Source organism: Bos indicus, chromosome 21 (assembly GCF_029378745.1).
Source record: "Bos indicus isolate NIAB-ARS_2022 breed Sahiwal x Tharparkar chromosome 21, NIAB-ARS_B.indTharparkar_mat_pri_1.0, whole genome shotgun sequence".
NCBI classification, from domain to species: Eukaryota; Metazoa; Chordata; class Mammalia; order Artiodactyla; family Bovidae; genus Bos; species Bos indicus.
This window is the reverse complement of record NC_091780.1, coordinates 54,863,351-54,884,612: the sequence shown is the minus strand read 5'-3', so window position 1 is coordinate 54,884,612 and position 21,262 is coordinate 54,863,351. Positions and strand designations below refer to the sequence as shown.

At 37.9% G+C, this 21,262-nt stretch overlaps 1 protein-coding gene and 1 pseudogene across 2 annotated transcripts in view; one reads left to right on the top strand and one right to left on the bottom strand.

Annotated features, from left to right (window-relative positions):
- Nucleotides 1-21,262, top strand: part of KLHL28 (kelch like family member 28) — a 32,669-nt gene that overhangs the window by 4,582 nt on the left and 6,825 nt on the right. Inside the window, exons 1-3 of one of the 2 annotated variants that reach the window (XM_070775514.1) lie at nucleotides 4,230-6,738; nucleotides 16,245-17,143; nucleotides 19,641-20,084. In XM_070775514.1, coding sequence (XP_070631615.1) covers nucleotides 16,245-17,143; nucleotides 19,641-20,084 — 1,343 coding nt within the window. In that variant the 5' untranslated portion in view covers nucleotides 4,230-6,738. Of the gene's footprint in view, nucleotides 1-4,229; nucleotides 6,739-16,244; nucleotides 17,144-19,640; nucleotides 20,085-21,262 lie in introns of those variants that run through there. The other variant, XM_070775513.1, reaches the window with a different exon arrangement.
- Nucleotides 3,712-4,502, bottom strand: LOC109575298 (small ribosomal subunit protein eS4, X isoform-like; annotated as a pseudogene).

Below are 21,262 nucleotides of genomic sequence, written 5' to 3'. Positions count from 1 at the left end.
CAACTCCTGGAGCTTGCTCAAACTCATGTGCATCAAGTCGGGGATGCCATCCAACCGTCTCATCCGCTGTCCTCTTCTCCTGCCTTCAGTCTTTGCCAGCATCAGGGTCTTTTCAAATGAGTCAGCTCCTTGCATCAGGTGGCCAGAGTATTGGCGTTTCAGCTTCAGCATCAGTCCTTCCAATGAATATTCAGGACTGGTTTCCTTTAGGATGGACTGGTATGATCTCCTTGCAATCCAAGAGACTCCAAGAGTCTTCTCCAACGCCACAGTTCCAAAACATCAATTCTTCAGCACTCAGCTTTCTTTATGATCCAATTCTTGCATCCATACTTGACTACTGGAAAAACCATAGCTTTGACTATATGGACCTTTGTTAGTAAAGTAATGTCTCTGCTTTTTAATACGCTGTCTAGGTTGGTCATAACTTTTCTTCCAAGGAGCAAGTGTCTTTTAATTTCATGGCTGCAGTCACCATCTGCAGTGATTTTGGAGCCCAAAAAAATAAAGTCTGTCACTGTTTCCATTCTGTCCCCTTCTGTTTGCCATTAAGTTCTGGGACTGGATGCTATGATCTTAGTTTTTTGAATGTTGGGTCTTAAGCCAGCTTTTTCACTCTTTTACTTTCATCAAGAGGCTCTTCAGTTCCTCTTTGCTTTCTGCCATAAGGGTGGTGTCATCTGCATATCTGAGGTTATTAATATTTCTCCCGGCAATCTTGATTGCAGCTTGTGCTTCATTCACCCCGGCATTTCACATGATGTACTCTGCATAGAAGTTAAATAAGTAGGGTGACGGTCTACAGCCTTGTCATAATCCTTTCCCAATTTGGAACTAGTCCATTGTTCCATGTCTGGTTCTAAGTGTTGCTTCTTGACCTGCATACAGATTTCTCAGGAGGCAGGTAAGGTGGTCTGGTATTCCTATCTCTTTAAGAATTTTCCAGTTTGTTGTGATCCACACAGTCAAAGGCTTTAGAGTAGTCAATGAAGCAGAGGTAGATGTTCTTTTGGAATTCCCTTGCTTTTTCTTTGATCCACCAGATGTTGGCAATTTGATCTCTGGTTCTTCTGCCTTTTCTAAATCCAACTTGAGCACCTGGAAGTTCTCGGTTTATGTACTGTTGAAGCCTAGCTTGGAGAATTTTGAGCATTACTTTACTAGCGTGTGAGGTGAGTGCAATTGTGTGGTAGTTTGAACATTCTTTGGCATTGCCTTTCTTTGTGATTGGAATGAAAACTGACCTTTTCCAGTCCTGTGGCCACTGCTAAGTTTCCCACATTTGCTGGCATATTGAGTGCAGCACTTTCACGGCATCATCTTTTAGGATTTGAGATGTAGGAAAGGTATGATAAATGCTTGATTCTTTCCCTTTATTTGCTTGGTTTCAAATAATGAGTTGATTCATTAGTATCTTCTAGTGGTGATGAGTTTTTTAAAATTAGCATTAATTGTATTATCATTATGAACTCATGGATTTAAGCATGTCTGCTATGTTTTAATCAATTGCAGTTACGACAGTGGATGATCAGTTTGTCCCATCTGTGACTAGTGAAGGCCTGTTCAGGTTGGCTCCAAAGTTTTTTATGACCTTAGTCATCATTGATAGCTTTATTGCTGTCTACTATGTAATGATTCCAAATTTATCTTGACGTTTTCTGTCTTAGGTCTAGAAATCAGCTGTTTGTCCAAGGAATTCTATTTCCTTAGAGGGAAACAATATTTAGGGACCCCATCTGGTGCTAGGAGTGCTCTGTGTTACTGGGTTGGTCATAATTTCTAGCCCTTTTCAGTTGACAGAGCTCAAAAATATAATTTTATCTTTTTCTTAATTATACATTTTATACATTTGTATCTTGTACGTGTTTTGTTATATGCATAATTTATATAGTTAGTGTGTATAATATTGTTTATATATATGTATTTATTCTGTTATTTTTACTTCAAAATCAGACCACAGGGACTTCCCTGGTGGTCCAGTGGCTAAGACTCCGTGCTCCCAATGCAGGCAGCTTGGGTTCAATCCCTGGTAAGGGAACTAGATCCCACATGATGCAATAAAGATCGGGTATGCCACAACCAAGACTCAGAGCAGCCAAATAAATAAAATATTAAACAAAAAATCAGACTGCAGGGTTTATGTCTAATATCTCAGGCTTATGACTTTATCTCTTTTCTCCTTTACTAAAGATTAAAAATCCCGGATCACGAATGATGACCAGGGGTGATAAGGTTAGAAATGTCAGATAATTATGCACCATGGCAGTGCACAGTAACCATTTCAGAACACAGATAACATCTTCACCAACTATGTGAAGTGGTATAAGATTTTTTAAGGCATACCTCTCTAGGGATGGCCCATCAAATTACTAAAGTTATTTGGTATAATATGGTTAGGCTACTAACTGAACATTGAGTTCCTTTGTTTCCTTTTATTTTCAAATTGTTGTTTTTAAGGTTTAATTTTGCTTTATAATTACGTAAAATACTACCTTAATTCCACAGTCAAATCTGTAAAACTGAGATATGTTTAAAGATGTGTAGCTTTATCTCTATCCCCTCCACTCTGTTCTCTCCTTCCTCTGTTAGGTAACCTTTTAAAAATATACCATGTTATATTTCCTTAAAAAAAAAATAAGTGGGTATATATATTTGTAAACCCCCCCCCCCTTTCTTAAATAAATAGTGGCATACTGTACACATATTTCTCTTCCATGCTTGGATCAGGAAGACCCTGCAGAGTAGTATATACAGAGATTCCTGATTCCCGTTCACAGCTGCATAGTATTCCATTGTGTGGATGTGCCAGGGGTTTCTTTCACCCACCCTTTCGTTGGTGGGCATTAGAGCTTAAAATTCTTGGTTTGTTGCCTTTTAGTCTCTCAAATACTAAAGTAAAAAGCATAAGGTATTATTGTTTTGCTTTTACAAATAGACCTGTAATTATTAGCCTTATGCATTTGTCTTTTTATATTTTTGCCAGTGTATTTTTTGATAATTTCTTAGAAGTAGAATTGTTAGATTAATGAGTAAATGCAAGTGTAATTTTGCTAAGTTTTCCAGATCTATTTCCAGAGGTCTCTATCATTCAGCGTTCCCTCGGGGATGGATGAATGTGTTTGTTTCTCATAGCCTCACCAAAGTATATTGTCAGGAAAGCATTGTTATTAATAACTCCATATAGTTGTTTTTGGAGAAGGCAATGGCACCCTACTCCAGTACTCTTGCCTGGAAAATCCCATGGATGGAGGAGCCTGGAAGGCTGCAGTCCATGGGGTCGCTGAGGGTCGGACACGACTGAGCGACTTCACTTTCAGTTTTCACTTTCATGCATTGGAGAAGGAAATGGCAACCCACTCCAGTGTTCTTGCCTGGAGAATCCCAGGAACGGGGGAGCCTGGTGGGCTGCCGTCTATGGGGTTGCACAGAGTCGGACACGACTGAAGCGACTTAGCAGCAGCAGCAGCAGCAGCAGCATAGTTGTCTTTGGTGTTTTTTTTGGTGATATTTTCTTTAATTTTGTGACCCCATGGACTATACAGTCCGTGGAATTCTCCAGGCCAGAATACTGGCGTGGATAGCCTTTGCCTTTTCCAGGGGATCTTCCAAACCCAGGGATCAAACCCAGGTCTCCTGCATTGCAGGCCAATTCTTTACTAGCTGAGCCACAAGGAAAGCCTTTAATTAAGTACAAAGACTTTTCCAGTCACGTCACATGGAGATCATTTTATCCATCCTCTGTTTGGCTGCCAGTCTTTTGTCTCTCTCCACAGCAATGGTAAAGCAAATACCCTTTCCACGGGGAGGAGAGATCCATGGTTTGTTGCCTTTGCCAATAATGAAAATGTTTGAGAGCCAAGTGGCAAAGTTGTTGCCATTGGCATTTTTCACATGAACTACATCTAAAGAACCTGGATGGCTCTTCTGGTTGGTAATCACACCAATTCTTTTCAGGTTAGCACCTCCAGTCACCATGCACAGGTTACTAGTGTCAAATTTGATGAAACCAGTAATCTTGTCCATCTCCAAGGCAATTTGAATGGTGTCCTTCACTTTGATGAGGGGATCAGGCAAGGATGGTGCGAGCATATGGGTCACCAGATGAAGGATTCCTTTTGTCCCCACAAAGATCTTTCTCACTTTGCACAACTTACACTTGGCCTCCTCAGGTGTAATATGATGAAGAGCAAAGCGACCCTTCGTGTCATAGATCAAACGAAAATTCTCTCCAGTCTAATAATGCTGATGACATCCATAAAATCAACAGCGTAGGTTATTGGTGCGAATTTGCCATTGACCTAAATGAAACGCTGCTGCAAATCTTCATCTCCTGTTAAGGCATACTTAAGTCTGTTCCTTAGGGAAATGATTAGGGGGAGACATTCCCTCAGCTTGTGGGGACCAGTAGATGGATGAGGGGCAAACACACCAGTCAGTTTATCCAGCATCCAGTTTTTTGGAGCTGCTACAGGCTCCAGGTGCTTCTTGGGACCTCTAGCCATCGCTGTGCTGGGCACAAAAAGAGGCCTCCATATAGTTTTAATGCATTTGATTACAAATGAAGTTGAAGAATTTTTCATATACTTAAGAACCATATATTTTTTAACCTCCTGTTCATTTCTTTAGACTGTTTATAGTGCTAGAGTATTTTAGGAATGTTTTATTTTTTGATGTTGCATCTTTATATATATTATAAATATTTTTCTCAACCTTATTCACATGTTTTTCTTTGCTTATGAATTTTTTAACTATTCAAAGTTTTTTAATGTAATTAATCTAACCTGTCTTTTCACTTGTACCATACTTAGGAAACTATTCTTCAATCTCAAGTTATAGAGAGATTCACACATTTTATACAAATGCTTGTATATTTTCATTTTTTCCATTTATACCTCTGATCCATTAGGAATTTATCTTGGCGTAGATATGTGGAAGTAAAGTGGCTTAGTCATGTCTGATTCTTTGCGACCCCATGGACTAGCCTACCATGCTCCTCCATCCATGGGATTTTCCAGGCAAGAGTACTGGAGTGGGTTGCCATTTCCTTCTCTAGGGGGATCTTCCCAACCCAGGGGTCGAACCCAGGTCTCCCACATTGTAGGCAGATGCTTTACTCTCTGAGCCACAAGGGAAGTCCCAGATATGTGGAAGGGATCTAATTTTATCTTTTTTTCTTGTGGCTATTCTGTTATCTCAACATGTTTACTTGAAAGTCACACTTTTCCTCACTGATTTTGAAATGCTGCCTTTATCATAAGCTAAATTTTCATGTTAAATTATCTATTTCTGTATTTTCTATTCTCCACTGATTTGTTTCTCCAAACCAAACATTCTATTTAATCCACAACAGATTTTACAAATGAGAATGTTCAAGTTTAGAATAAGTAATTTGCCTAAAGTCTGCAGCTACTGAGTAGTCAAATGTTGACTTGAACCCATTCATCTCTCTGGCCCTGAAATGCACACTTTGACTCACTGTTCTTTCCTCTTTTCCATGGTACTTACCTTTCATTGTGCACAAGGTTATTGATAAGATAAATGAAACTGTGTAAAGCTGGCAAAGGTCAGGTTTTGAAGATTCGGAATTCTTGCTTCCGTGAGCTATTTTTAGCCATTTATGGGTAAATAAGAACCAAGTATAGTCACAGTTGTAATTCATAGTTTTGAAGGAGGTACAGTTATAATTTGTAATAATTTTTAAATAGTTACACTTGTGCTGGAAATATTTTAACTGATTTTAAAACATTAACGTGCATAAGAATGCTAATACATTCTTGAAACACAGATTGCTGCTCCTTCCTCTCTGTAGTTTCTGAATCCTTAGGTTAGGTGTGTGCTTGGGTTCAAGAATTTGCATTTTAGCAGATCCTAGGTGATACTGATGCTGCTAGTGTAAGGATCATATTTTGAGAACCATTGTTTTAAAGCTTGCTCTTTTTAAAATTCTGTGAATTTCTCTAAAGTCAAATTTCTTGAGCGAGAGAAGTCAAATTTAAAGTAATAAAATTGATGTGTTATGACAAATCTTCAACGTAATTCATTTTAAGTTCCCTATATTTACTGTTCTTAAAGTTCGTAGTTCAAATCATTTTGGTTATAAGAATATAATCTCTTAAACTTCATTCTCAGTAGTTCTTAAAGGGAGTGGACATCGTGTCATTTGTATCCAGTCCAATGATAGAAATATGTATGGGTGTTCTTTTAAAAATGTATGTCATCTTTACCAGTATCCTTCCTTGAGTGGTTTTTAAAACTTTGATCATTTTTATTATTTTGGAGAGAAAAAAGGAGAAATACAATAAAGGGTGTAAGTATAGGGAAACTGCTTCGTCATGGTATTCTGACCTTGCATGTATACACATAGGCAAAAGCTTGGACTGTGGGACTGAAGCTTATCTGAGTCTTGGAACAAGAGAGGAAGGTCCTTAAGGAACTGCTACAAGGCCATCTCCTGCGTGCCTCTCTGTCTCCCCTGGAAGTCTGCCATGATGCTGTTTCTCTTTAGCTTTCCAGAGTGATGGGCCTTCCCTGCTAGCTCAGACGGTAGAGAATCTTCCTGCAGTGCAGGAGACCTGAGTTCAGTTCCTGGGCTGGGAAGATCCTCTGGAGAAGGAAATGGCAACCCACTCCAGTATTCTTGCCTGGAGAATTCCACGGACGGAGAAACCTGGCGGGTACAGTTCGTGGGGTTGCAGAGTCAGACACAACTAAGCAACTAACACACGCGAGTGTGCTGAGGTATGAGACTTTCACGTAGCAGAGCTGTGGGATGCAGAACTGCTGCTGCCATCCAGCCTCCTTTGTATGCATTTTCCTTTTTGGTGTGTAGGGCAGGGATCCAGGGAGCTTAGTCTTTTACTGTCTGTGAGTAATAAACTGTCTAAATACAGAAGTGGCTTACTGTATCTTTTCTGGTCAGATTAGTCAGGCTTTGGCCTTGACCTGTTTGTATTTGTTCATTTGTCCCAGCCAAGTGGGAATGTCTCCTCTCTAGTTCTATGTATTATAGTTCTATCAATGCACATTAAACCTCCCTAAGATTCGCATGCAACTGGTGAGTCTTTTCTCTCTTATTCTATACTTGTATAGTTGTTCTGGAATCCACTATAGAATCTTAACGTTTATCCCTCTTAAATATCTTCTTGTTAGATGTCAGGTCTTTTTGGATACATGTTTTACTGGCTGGTGTATTTGTTGTCCTCTGCAGCTTTGTATCATCTGCAGAGCTGAAGGGCCTGCCCCCAGTATCTTCATCTTGGCCTTACACCATACCAGCAGAAACCTCCCTCCAGGTAGACCTCATTCCATTAAGTAGTATACTGTAGTGTGGTTATCCAACCACATGCTAGTTTAGCTAACTGAACTAGCTTATCATACTTCTGGTTTTGTTCTCAAAATCATGTCTTTAAATATCATGTATTTTTCTGATCTGCAAGTCTTTCAAATACATAAAAAGAAACCCCAAGATTCATCTGTGACACATCTTCTTGTTAGTTCGTCCATCCTAGTGTTAGAAATCACTACATCATCTTCTCAATATTCACAAATCAACTCGTTAATAATTTGTTTTATAGTGTTATCTAAAATTAACATTATCCTTTCCAAGATGTTAGTAGAAATTACTGTCTTATTTTTTAAAATAGTTTTTAGTCTTGTGGCACTGGCAATGATTCAGGGGTCTCATTCACAGGTTCTTTTAAATATCTTTTAAATATCGTAGGATTTAGTCTGGGAGAGGTATGAACTTATAAAGTAGCTAGATCTCCTATTTTTCCTGCTTGATTTACTTTTTAAAAGATTTAAGTACAGTTTTAGGTTCACAGCAAAATTAAGGAACGTACAGGGGTTTCCCATTTACACCCTTCACCAGCACGAGCATACCTTCCCCCATCGTCCATGTCCCCCACCGTAGTGGTGTGTTTGTTTTAATAGGTGAACTTACATTGACGCATTATCCCCCAAAGTCCATAATTCACCTTAGGGTTCATTCTCAGTGTTGTATATTCTGTGGGTTGGGACAGGTGTATAATGATACCTATCTACCATTATAGTGTTATATAGAGTAATTTCACTGCCCTAAAGGTCCTGAGTGCTTTGCCTATTCATCTTCCCTCCCCAAAACCCCTAGCAACCATTGATATTTTTACTGTCTTTATAGTTTTACCTTTTCCAGAATATCATATAATTGGACTCTTGCAGTGTATAGCATTGTCAGGTTGGCTTCTTTTACCTGATAAGACATTTTCTCTATGTCTTTTAGGAGCTCGACAGCCCATTTCTTTTAGCACTGAATAATATTCTGCAGTCTTGATGTAGCATAGTTTAATAGTTACCCATTCACCTACTGAAGGACACCTTGGTTGCTTCCAAGTATTGGCACTTCAAAATAAAGTTGCTGTAAACATCCACGTGCAAGTTTTTGTGTGGACATAAATTTTCAGTTCATTTGGGTAAATACTGAGGAAGGGGAATGCAGGATTGTATGATAAGAGTATGTTTAGTTTTATAAGAAAGAAAAGTAAAGTCGCTCAGTCATGTCTGACTCTTTGCGACCCCATGGACTGTAGCCTACCAGGCTCTTCCATCCGTGGGATTTTCCAGGCAAGAATACCGGAGTGGGTTGCCATTTCCTTCTCCAGAAGATCTTCCCGACCCAGGGATTGAACCCAGGTCTCCTGCATTGTAGGCAGACGCTCTATCGTCTGAGCCACCAGGGAAGTCACTTATAAAACCATACAGGTTAGTTTTATAAGAAGCTATCAAAGTGTCTTCCAGAGTTGCTGTACAATTTTGGATTCCCACTAGCCATGAATGAAAGTTCCTTTTGCCCCATATTGTCCCTCACGTTGGGTGTTCTCAGGGTTCTGGGTTTTAACCATTCTAATAGGTGTGAGGTAGTATTTCATTGTTGTCTTAATATGCAATTTCCTGATGACCCGTGACATCATTTCATCTGCTTACTTACTATCTGTATCTTTTCTGGTGAGGTGTCTGTTAAGGTCTTTAATCCATTTCTTAATCAGGTTGTTAATTTTCTTATTGTTTAATTTTAAAAGTTCTTTGTTTAATTGAATAATAGTTCTTTATCAGTTGTGGTTTTCAAAGATATTTTCCCCCAGTGTGGGGCTTGTCTTCTCATTCTCTTGACAAGTTTTTCCCAAAGTAGAAGTTTTTGTGGGTTTTTTGTGCGTGAGTGAATGTATGTGTGTTTGTTTTGTTTTTAATAGGGATGTCCAGCTTGCCATTCTTTCTTGTACAGATTATGCCTTGGTGTCATATCTAAAAATAATCATTGCCATACCCAGGGTCATCTAGAATTTACTCTTGTGTTATCTTCTAAGTGTTTTATAGTTTTGCATTTTACATTTAGGTCTGTGATCCGTTTTGAGTTAATTTTTCTGAAGGATATAAGTAAGGACTGTGTGCAGTTGCATTTTTTTATTTGTGGATATCCATTCCACCTCCATTTGTTGAAAAGACCTCCATTGTATTGCCTTTCTTGCTTTGTTAAAGATCAGTTAACTGTGTTTATGTGGGTCTATTTCTAGACTCTCTGATCTGTTCCACTGGTCTATTTGTCTGCGCTTTCACTGGTGCCGTTCTGTCTTCATTACTATAGCTTTATAATAATGCTTGAAATTGGGTAGTATCAGTCATTCGACTTTATTCTTCTTTTTCAATATTGAGTTGGCTATTCCGGGTATTTTGTCTCTCTGTGAAAACTTTAGAATCAGTTTTCACCATCCACAAAATAACTTGCTAGAATTTTGATTGGGATTACGTTGAATCCGTAGTGCAAGTCAGGAAGAATCGACATCTTGATAATGTTGAGAGTCTTATCCATGAACATGGAATATCTCTCCATTTATTTAGTTCTTTGCTTTCTTTTATTAGAATTTTATACTTTTTCTCATAGATCTTCTACATATTTTGTTAGATTTATATATAAGTATTTCAATTTTTAGGTGTTATGTAAATGATAATATGTTTTAAATTTCAACTTTTACTTGTTCATTGATGCTTTGTAGAAAAGTAATTGACTTTTGTATATTGACCTTGTATCTTGTAAACTTGCTATAATTGCTTCCTAGTTTCAGTGTTTGGGGGGTTTTTTGTTTTGGATTTTCTACATAGACAGTCATGTCATCTGCCAACAAAGATAGTTTTGTTTCTTTCTTTCCAATCAATATACCTTTTATTTCCCTTTCTTCTCTCATTGTATTAAACAGGTGTCCTTTTTCATACTCTTATTTTCTGTATCATTCAGTTTCCTGTTTGTTGCTCACTTTTCATTCTGAATAACATCTCCTTGTTAAATCAGACAAATGAGAGTAGAGAGGGATATGTTTCACAAGACACCATTTTTAATTAATTGCATGTAAAGGAATTGAGTACCTAAATGTTTATAGACTTTCAGATGAAATTAATTGTGACCTAGCCTTTTCAAAATTGGAATTGGATAGAAGATGGGAGAGGAGAAAGTTTATAGACAAAATCTGGCAAATGGTAAGAAAATACTTATATTGAGCTGTTGTAATTACATGAGCTTTATTGACGTGAAAGGTCATTATGGAAAGAATGAAACCGGTGAAAGTGAGGACCATGAGAAGAGAATGAGACAAGTGCTGTATTCATAGCACTTCAGGTTTTGTGGAACTTAGGTCAGTAGGTGCCCAATATGCTGCTGGAGATCAGTGGACAAATAACTCCCAGAAAGAATGAAAGGATGAAGCCAAAGCAAAAACAGTACCCAGTTGTGGATGCGACTGGTGATAGAAGCAAGGTCCGATGCTGTAAAGAGCAATATTGCATAGGAATCTGGAATGTCAGGTCCATGAATCAAGGCAAATTGGAAGTGGTCAAGCAGGAGATGGAAAGAGTGAATGCTGACATTCTAGGAACAGCGAGATAAAATGGACTGGAATGGGTGAATTTAACTCAGATGACCATTATATCTACTACTGTGGGCAGGAATCCCTTAGAAGAAATGGAGTAGCCCTCATGGTCAACAAAAGAGTCTGAAATGCAGTACTTCGATGCAATCTCAAAAACAACAGAATGATCTCTGTTTGTTTTCCAAGGCAAACCATTCAGTATCATGGTAATCCAAGCCTATGCCCCAGCCAGTAATGCTGAAGAAGCTGAAGTTGGAACAGTTCTTTGAAGACCTACAAGACCTTTTAGAACTAACACCCAAAAAAGATGTCCTTTTCATTATAGGGGACTGGAATGCAAAAGTAGGAAGTCAAGAAACACCTGGGATAACAGGCATATTTGGCCTAGGAATGTGGAATGAAGCAGGGCAAAGGCTAATAGAGTTTTGCCAAGAGAACACACTGGTCATAACAAACACCCTTTTCCAACAACACAAGAGAAGACTCTATACATGGACATCGCTAGATAGTCAACACCAAAATCAGATTGATTATATTCTTTGCAGCCAAAGATGGAGAAGCTCTATACAGTCAGCAAAAACAAGGCCAGGATCTGACTGTGGCTCAGATCATGAACTCCTTATTGCCAAATTCAGACTTAAATTGAAGAAATTAGGGAAAATCACTAGACCATTCAGGTATGACCTAAATTGGATCCCTTATGATTATACAGTGGAAGTAAGAAATAGATTTAAGGGACTAGATCTGATAGAGTGCCTGATGAACTATGGAATGAGGTTCGTGACATTGTATGGAAAATAGGGATCAAGACCATCCCCATGGAAAAGAAATGCAAAAAAGCAAAATGGCTGTCTGGGGAGGTCTTACAAATAGCTGTGAAAAGAAGAGAAGTGAAAAGCAAAGGAGAAAAGGAAAGATATAAGCATCTGAATGCAGAGTTTCAAAGAATAGAAAGGAGAGATAAGAAAGCCTTCCTCAGCGACCAGTGCAGAGAAAGAGAGGAAAACAAGAGAATGGGAAAGACTAGAGATCTTTTCAAGAAAATCAGAGATACCAAGGGAACATTTCATGCAAAGATGGACTCGATAAAGGACAGAAATGGTATGGACCTAACAGAAGCAGACGATATTAAGAAGAGGTAGCAAGAATACACTGAAGAACTGTACAAAAAAGATCTTCACAGCCAAGATAATCACGATGGTGTGATCACCCACCTAGAGCCAGACATCCTGGAATGTGAAGTCAACTGGGCCTTAGAAAGCATCACTACGAACAAAGCTAGTGGAGGTGATGGAATTCCAATTGAGTTCTTTCAAATCCTGAAAGATGATGCTGTGAAAGTGCTGCACTCAATATGCCAGCAAATTTGGAAAACTCAGCAGTGGCCACAGGGCTGGAAAAGGTCAGTTTTCATTCCAATCCCAAAGAAAGGCAATGCCAAAGAATGCTCAAACTACCGCACAATTACACTCATCTCACACGCTAGTAAAGTAATGCTCAAAATTCTCCAAGCCAGACTTCAGCAATATGTGAACTGTGAAATTCCTGATGTTCAAGCTGGTTTTAGAAAAGGCAGAGGAACCAGAGATCAAATTGCCAACATCCGCTGGATCATGGGAAAAGCAAGAGAGTTCCAGAAAAACTTCTATTTCTGCTTTATTGACTGTGCCAAAGCCTTTGACTGTGTGGATCACAATAAACTGTGGAAAATTCTTCAAGAGATGGGAATACCAGACCACCTGACATGCCTCTTGAGAAACCTGTATGCAGGTCAGGAAGTAACAGTTAGAATTGGACATGGAACAACAGACTGGTTCCAAATAGGAAAAGGAGTACATCAAGGCTGTGTACTGTCACCCTGCTTATTTAACTTCTATGCAGAGTACATCATGAGAAACGCTGGACTGGAAGAAGCACAAGCTGGAATCAAGATTGCTGGGAGAAATGTCAATAACCTCAGATATGCAGATGACACCACCCTTATGGCAGAAAGTGAAGAGGAACTAAAAAGCCTCTTGATGAAAGTGAAATAGGAGAGTGAAAAAGTTGGCTTAAAGCTCAACATTCAGAAAACGAAGATCATGGCATCTGGTCCCATCACTTCATGGGAAATAGATGGGGAAACAGTGGAAGCAGTGAGAGACTTTATTTTTCTGGGCTCCAAAATCACTGCAGATGGTGACTGCAGCCATGTAATTAAAAGACGCTTACTCCTTGGAAGGAAAGTTATGACCAACCTAGATAGCATATTCAAAAGCAGAGACATTATTTCGTCAACAAAGGTCTGTCTAGTCAAGGCTATGGTTTTTCCTGTGGTCATGTATGGATGTGAGAGTTGGACTGTGAAGAAAGTTGAGTGCTGAAGAATTGATGCTTTTGAAGTGTGGTGTTGGAGAAGACTCTTGAGAGTCCCTTGGACTGCAAGGAGATCCAACCAGTCCCTCCTAAAGGAGATCATTCCTGGGTGTTCATTGGAAGGACTGATGGCTAAAGCTGAAACTCCAGTACTTTGGCCACCTCATGCGAAGACTTAACTCTTTGGAAAAGACCTTGATGCTGGGAGGGATTAGGGGCAGGAGAAGAAGGGGATGACAGGATGAGATGTCTGGATGGCATCACCGACTTGATGTACGTGAGTTTGAGTGAACTCCGGGAGTTGGTGATGGACAGGGAGGCCTGGTGTGCTGCGATTCATGGGGTCACAAAGAGTTGGACACGACTGAGCAACTGAACTGAACTGAACTGAAACTTTATAAAACCGTTTTCATGTAACCTTCGAAATATGGTTGTATTCTTGTTTTATGGATGACAGAATTAATACTTGCATTAAGTAATGTACCAATTCCATATAACAGTATATTAGCCAGTTAGGACTAAAACTCATTATCTTGTATTTCCAAGGGCCCTGTTCTTCACTAATACTGTTACATTTCTGTTGCCTCACCATAGTATCCTGTACTCATCATTCTTACAGTCTGTTGTGTTTTCATGTACATTATCTAATTTGATCCTCAAAAACTGTGAGGTACGTATAGTTCAGGTATTACTAACATTGGGCTTCCCAGGTTCTGCTAGTGGTAAAGAGACCTGCGTGCCTTTGCCAGGAGACTTAAGAGATGTGGGTTCAATCTCTGGGCCAGGAAGATCTCCTGAAGAAGAACATGGCAACCCACTCAGTATTCTTGAGAATCCCATGGACAGAGGAGCCTGGTGGGCTACAGTCCATAGGGTCTCAAAGAGTCGGACACGATTGAAGTGACTTAGCATGCATTCATGCATTATTGATATTATGATCTCACTTTGATAAGGAAATTCAAGGTAAGATAAAGTTAATGATGTGAAGTAGCCAGGACCACTTTCTAGTTCTATTGTTTATTTTGTATGTCTACTCATCTTTCCTGTTGTTCATTTTTTTCTTTTTAGTCTAGATAATTAACTAGTTTTTTTCTATTAAATGAAGGCTTAAAAAAGAAGTTAAATAAGTTTAAGAGGTCAGTACTATAGTAAGTAAAAAGAACAGATCCAGATCTAAACATATGCCTTCTGGTTGCTGTTTTCTTAAAATATTCTGTCCTGGAATAAAGTACCTACTGGAAAACCAACAAGTTTCTTGAGACTTGTCTGTACCCTGATTGAGAATTATTCTGTTAGATGTATATAGGATTATTTGGAGAGATCAGAAGTAGAGGTTGGTGATATCAGTTATAATGTCATGTTAACAAAAATTTTTCACATATATAAAATTCAGATGAAACAAATGTGAAATGATGACATTCTTAGTGAAGATCAAAGTTTTAATATTTGAGTATTTTCACTTAAAAATGCCCCAGGAATGAAGTGTTAGATTCTCCCCAGCCTACCAACATTCATATTATTTACTAATGTTCAAAATTTTGTAATTTATTTGATAATACTTTTAAAATAGGAGCTAATCTTCTGCTTTTTTAAGATTATTATTATTATCCCTGAAACTTGTGTTTGAAGAGTGAATGAGATAGGAAAGAAACAGTTCGTATCGTGTAGATGCCTTACGATCCTTTCATCTATTCTAAACAGCTGCTATGAGCCCTTCTGAAGTGTTGGTGTATTGATTTCTTATGGCTGCTATAACAAATTACCACAAACTCAGTTGCTTAAAATAACAGAACTTTATTCTCTTACAGTCACAGAGGCCAAAAGTCTGAAATTAGTAACACTGGCCTGAAATACGGTGTTGGCAGGGCTGTGTGCCCCCTGGAGGTTCCAGGGGAGAATGCGTGCCTCACCTCTTCCAGCTTCTGGTGGCTGCCAGTGTTAATTGGTTTGTGACTGCATCCCTCCAGTCTCTGCCTCTGTGGTCAGATTACCTTCTTTTCTTCTATCTGTGTCAGATCTCCTTCTGCCTTCTTATAAAGTAAATGTGATTGTACTTGGATAATCCAGGATAATCTCACCATCTCAAAATCCTCAATCATGTCTATACAGTCTTTTTTTTTTTTTTGCCATGTAAAGTACCATTCAAAGCTTCCAGGGATTAGGTTGGGGATGTCTTTTGCTAGAGCAGTTACTCAACATACCCCAATTCTTATTGCCTCTCACTTTTTCTTCATCTTTCCTGTCTCATCTGTTCTCTTCTTTTCTATTTTTATTCTTTTTCATCTTCCAGAAGCACAGGGTGTTAAGTAGATGGAGTGGGTATGATCCAGACGTATCAGGAGTTGAGTAGGTATGGTCTAGATCAGTAAGTGAGCCTTATTGCCCTTATCGAATACCAGACTGTGTTCACATTAATTTTTTGTTGTCATCGAATCAGTTGACAGTGGTGGTATCTTTATAAATTCAGCATGCTTTTTCAAAATAATTATTGAATCTTTGGGTAAAGTATGTGAGTTAACATGAAATTGCATTTCAGTTAAAGTATCTGTTGATTAGATTGACAGACATTGATATCATTATTGAGAAAAATAGCCAAATAACTACAAGCATTGTTTCAAAATTAATTTTCCTTTAAGCAGTTTTTTTTTTTTTTTTCTTCACTATTGTGTTTTATTTCAGGGATAGCTCAGACTTGAATCTAATGAAGGGAAACAGAAGAGTTGGCAGAGTTCTGATTCAAAAGTCCATGTCAAGAGACTTGTATCATTTTGGAGCCTCTGTTTCCTAATATCTATAATAACGGAGTTGAATGATTGTTAACATCCTTTCTATTAATAACTCTAAAAGCCTCTGTCTAGTATGTAGTATAAGGTATTTAAAAACCAGCAAACATGCAGATAAACAACAAATCTCATTTATTTTGTGCTACTTGAAAAAGGAATCATTTGTAAGGTTATTTTGAAATAGCTGTCCTTGCCTTTTGTTTTTCTGTAGATGGACCACACATCCCCGACCTACATGCTTGCTAACTTAACCCACTTACATTCTGAACAACTTCTACAAGGCTTGAATCTTCTTCGTCAACATCACGAACTCTGTGACATCATTCTTCGAGTAGGTGATGTTAAAATTCACGCTCACAAAGTGGTACTTGCCAGCATCAGCCCGTATTTCAAAGCTATGTTCACTGGAAACCTCTCTGAAAAAGAGAACAGTGAAGTTGAGTTTCAGTGCATTGATGAGACTGCTCTCCAGGCCATTGTGGAATATGCCTATACAGGGACTGTTTTTATTTCACAAGATACAGTTGAATCTCTCCTTCCAGCAGCAAACCTACTGCAGATAAAACTTGTCCTGAAAGAATGTTGCGCATTTCTTGAAAGCCAACTTGATCCTGGTAATTGTATTGGAATTTCTCGTTTTGCAGAGACGTATGGTTGCCATGACCTTTATTTGGCAGCCACTAAATACATATGCCAGAATTTTGAAGCTGTTTGCCAGACTGAAGAGTTTTTTGAGCTCACTCATGCTGATTTGGATGAAATCGTTTCCAATGACTGTTTGAATGTAGCTACTGAAGAGACTGTTTTTTACGCACTTGAGTCTTGGATCAAGTATGATGTCCAAGAACGCCAGAAGTACTTAGCTCAGCTACTTAACAGTGTGCGATTACCGTTGCTCAGTGTTAAGTTTCTCACTAGATTATATGAAGCAAATCATCTTATTCGTGATGATCGCACTTGTAAACATCTTTTGAATGAAGCTCTGAAGTACCACTTTATGCCCGAACACAGACTGTCTCATCAGACAGTCTTGATGACACGACCTCGCTGTGCTCCCAAAGTACTTTGTGCAGTAGGAGGAAAATCTGGACTGTTTGCCTGTTTAGATAGGTAAATATAAGGCTTTTAAAGGATGGATGTGACATGGGCTTGATCCCTGGGTTGGGAAGATCCCCTGGAGGAGGAAATGGCAACCCACTCCAGTATTCTTGCCTAGAAAATCCCATGGACAGAGGAGCCTGGCGGGCTGTGGTCCGTGGCGTTGGAAAAAGTCGGACACGACTGAAGCGACTTAGCACAACACACACTAATAGATTGTATACTCTTAAAATTTGCTGATTTTTTAATATTTTTAAAATAGTTTTATTTTCCTGTTTACTTTCTTTGCTTTTTTGATTTTTTCTCTTCTTCTTAAAACACTTATCTGTCTGTTTTAATCAGATTGTTGTCCATTCTCTGTAACACTCTCAATTAACCCCTCCTCCCTCCCAGTGCAAAAATGTTATCCGTCCTACTTACTCGTGAACTTTTCTACCATTTTATGCCCTTTTTTTCCCTTTGTGAAATCATTTACATCTTTGAGTCAGACTAGGTCAGAGAGGATTTATTATTGCTAGCTATATCAGACAGTACTAAAGAAGAGAGCTCAGAATCTGTGATGAAGGCAGACTGGGACAAGAATGTGTCTGAATGAGTACAATTAATCAGAATAACCACTAAGGAAATAAAAAATAGGATACTAATACAAGTCTTGGAATTTCCATGCAATTTATTTTCTTCATGTAAATATTTTTTAACAACAGTAGTAAAACGGTGCTTTCTTTTCTAATAACTTAAATAGGAGTTGTCAGACTTTTTCTGTGAAGAGCCAGCCAAATAGTAAATATTTCAGACTTTGTGGGCATATGGTCTGTGTAACTACCTAAGTCTGTCATTGTAGTACAAGAGTGGCCATAGACAATACATAAACATGAAATGGCTGGGTTCCAATAAAACTGTGTTTACAAAAGTAGCTGGTGGGTTGAATTAGACCCATAGCAATCATGATTTAGAGCATTCCACTGGTAACTTTAGTCTGTTTTTTATTTTATATTAGATATAGTTGATTAACAGTGTTGTGTTACACAGATAACTTTTGTACATTGAAAATATAGCTGGATGTTACCTTTGCTTTTCTCTTAACTGAGATTGCTTTATGAAAACGTTTATGTTTAATATATTTGTTTAATATTCTAAAATATTTCCAGACATTTAGTAGAATGAGTTTCCTCCAATAAGAGGAGACTGTTGTTTTTTAAATCAAAGTCAGTTAGTGGGTTCTTTATCTTTTAAAAAGTCTTGGTGTACATTTTAATTGTGGTTTAAAACTGGTATTGTTGAGGTTGGGCTAACAATACCTTTAAAGTTCCCTCATGCCCCTCCTGAATACCATCTCCTTCTCTCCCCCAGAAGTAACCACTATTCTGAATTTTTAATGGATTATTCCTTTGCATTTTGTTGTAATTTTGCCACATATGTGCCCCAATATATAGTTAGGCTTTGTAAATTTTTATATATAAATGCAGTAATACCATATATATTCTTTAAGGATGTGTTTTCTCATTGAACAGAAAGTTTATAAAATTGAGATTGCATGAGGAAATAGTTCATTTAGTTTTATTGGTATATGATAGTATAGTGAAAGTGAAGTCACTCAGTTGAGTCCAACTCTTCGCGACCCCATGGACTGTAGCCTACCAGGCTCCTCCGTCCATGGGATTTCCCAGGCAAGAGTACTGGAATGGGTTGCCATTGCCTTCTCCTTGCCTTCTCCATTATAGTAGATGGACATAATATAACATTTTCTTTCTGTAATGAATATGTTAACTATAAAAATTAGTCGAAATGTTCCACATATATAGAAAAGTTCACAAATCCCAAGTATACAGCTCAATGAGTTATCACCAAGTAAGCATTACAAACCATTTCACGAAAAGAGTATAACCAACACTCAGAAGCCACCCTTAAGGTCCCTCCCTGTCCTCTCTGAAGGTAACTGCTATCCTCATTTCTAATCTAGAGATTAGAAATGCTTTTGAATTTGATGGAAGTGAAACTGTATTGCAGAATCAATTTGGCCTGTTTCCCTGAACATTATATGTGTGAGGTTCACTGCTGGTGTGTATAGTTGTAGTTTGTTCGTTTTCATTGCTGTATAGTATTTTCTTACAAGATATGCACAGTTTACTAACCCATTTTATAATTGATGAGAAATCTGATTATTCTCAGTTTTTGATTATTAAAAATAATGCTACTGTGAACATCATTGTACATACATATATATATGTGCATTTCTTTTGCATGCATATCTAGGAATGGAATTGCTTAGTCATAGGGTGGACACATCACATTTATGCATTCTCCTTTTGATAGATGATTGTGTTGTGCTGCTATAAATATTTCTCTATTTGTGTCCTTTTGCAAACTATCTGTCTAGGCATTCCGTAGAATAGATACACAAGAATGCAATAGCTGTATCAGAGCATATGTGTATCTTCTATTTTGCCAGATATTGTTTATGGGCCATTTTGATGTTTTAAATTTTAATGTTTGTCTGCTTGTTCTTTAGTGTGGAGATGTACTTTCCTCAGAATGACTCTTGGATTGGTTTGGCACCCCTAAACATTCCTCGCTATGAATTTGGAATATGCGTTTTAGACCAAAAAGTGTATGTTATAGGTGGTATTGAAACTAACGTGCGTCCTGGCATCACTATCAGAAAACACGAAAATTCAGTAGAATGCTGGAATCCTGATACAAATACTTGGACTTCTCTCGAGAGGATGAATGAGAGTCGTAGTACCCTTGGAGTAGTGGTACTTGCAGGAGAACTTTATGCTTTGGGTGGTTATGATGGACAGTCTTACTTGCAATCTGTAGAGAAGTATATTCCCAAAGTAAGAAAATGGCAACCTGTGGCACCCATGACTACGACAAGAAGTTGTTTTGCTGCAGCAGTGTTGGATGGAATGATATACGCCATTGGAGGGTATGGTCCTGCCCACATGAACAGGTATTGAACTTAATCAAGTTGCATATGCTTGTGGGTTTTTGAAAGTGTCATTAACAGTGATTTCTAGATTTTAAATGATTTGTGCATATAAATGAACTTCTCTAATTTAAAAAAAATGTTAATAGGTACTTGGGAGACTTAGTCTGCTCCACGTGCGAGTATGTCTGTAATTATCTACATGGAGATTTAATACACACCTAAAAATCAGTTCCCACTTATTAAATTTTACACTCATTCATCAGTATAAATGGACTGGATTTTAAAATTCATGAGTCTGAAAATATGGTGAAGTTAGATCACTTTAGATTTGGGATAGTGTGTGTATGTGTAAGTGTGTGTGTGTGTGTATGTGAATGATCTGTTATTGCACTGCTTAATAGAATAAAAAAGTGAAAAGTGTCATTTCTGTACACTTCTAAGGTATTATAATGCATCATAAACTTTAAACCTTATTTAAATATGCCTTTCTGGATTCTTATTCTATAATCATACGTGTATCATTATGTATCTGAGCTGTGCTAGAGTTTAAATGTGAAATTTCTGTGTTTTGTAGTATTCTTTTAATAAAGGAGAAATAGATATGAGGAAAAAAGTATAAAGTGACTGCTTATAAGGAAAATTAATCATAATTCTGATCCTTTGTTGAAAGTTGAGGTTCTAAAAATACCATCTCTAATGGTATTTTTTTTCCCACGAAATTTTTAATTCTGCTTAAAAATTCACCAGGAATCTAATAGTATTTATTTGCAATAGTGGTACATATTTTATTTATTATAAGCATTTTAATGAAAGAGTGTGTGGTGGTTTGTTAACAGACTGAGAAAGCAGTTACACAATAGTATTTCGTCTATAAATTTTTATTTCTGTGCAGACTAAATTTTTCCTCCTTTTTGTTGCTCCTTTAGTTGAAGGAAAAGTATCTGGAGCCCAGACATGCATTTGTGTTCTTTGAAAAGCCGCTAGCAGAAATTTGTAAGATAAAAGATTACATACTTTAATTTTGAGATAATGCTGTTGAAGTTTTAAGTTCTTGTTACAAGTTAATCACGAGACTCTTCTTGTTTGGTGATTTTGCTCTTACTCTCTTTATCCTGGTGTACTTTCAGAAATAGTTATAGTTTAGTCTTTTAGTCTAGCCTACAGCCTAGTCCTATTCTGAACTCCAGACTGACTCTCAA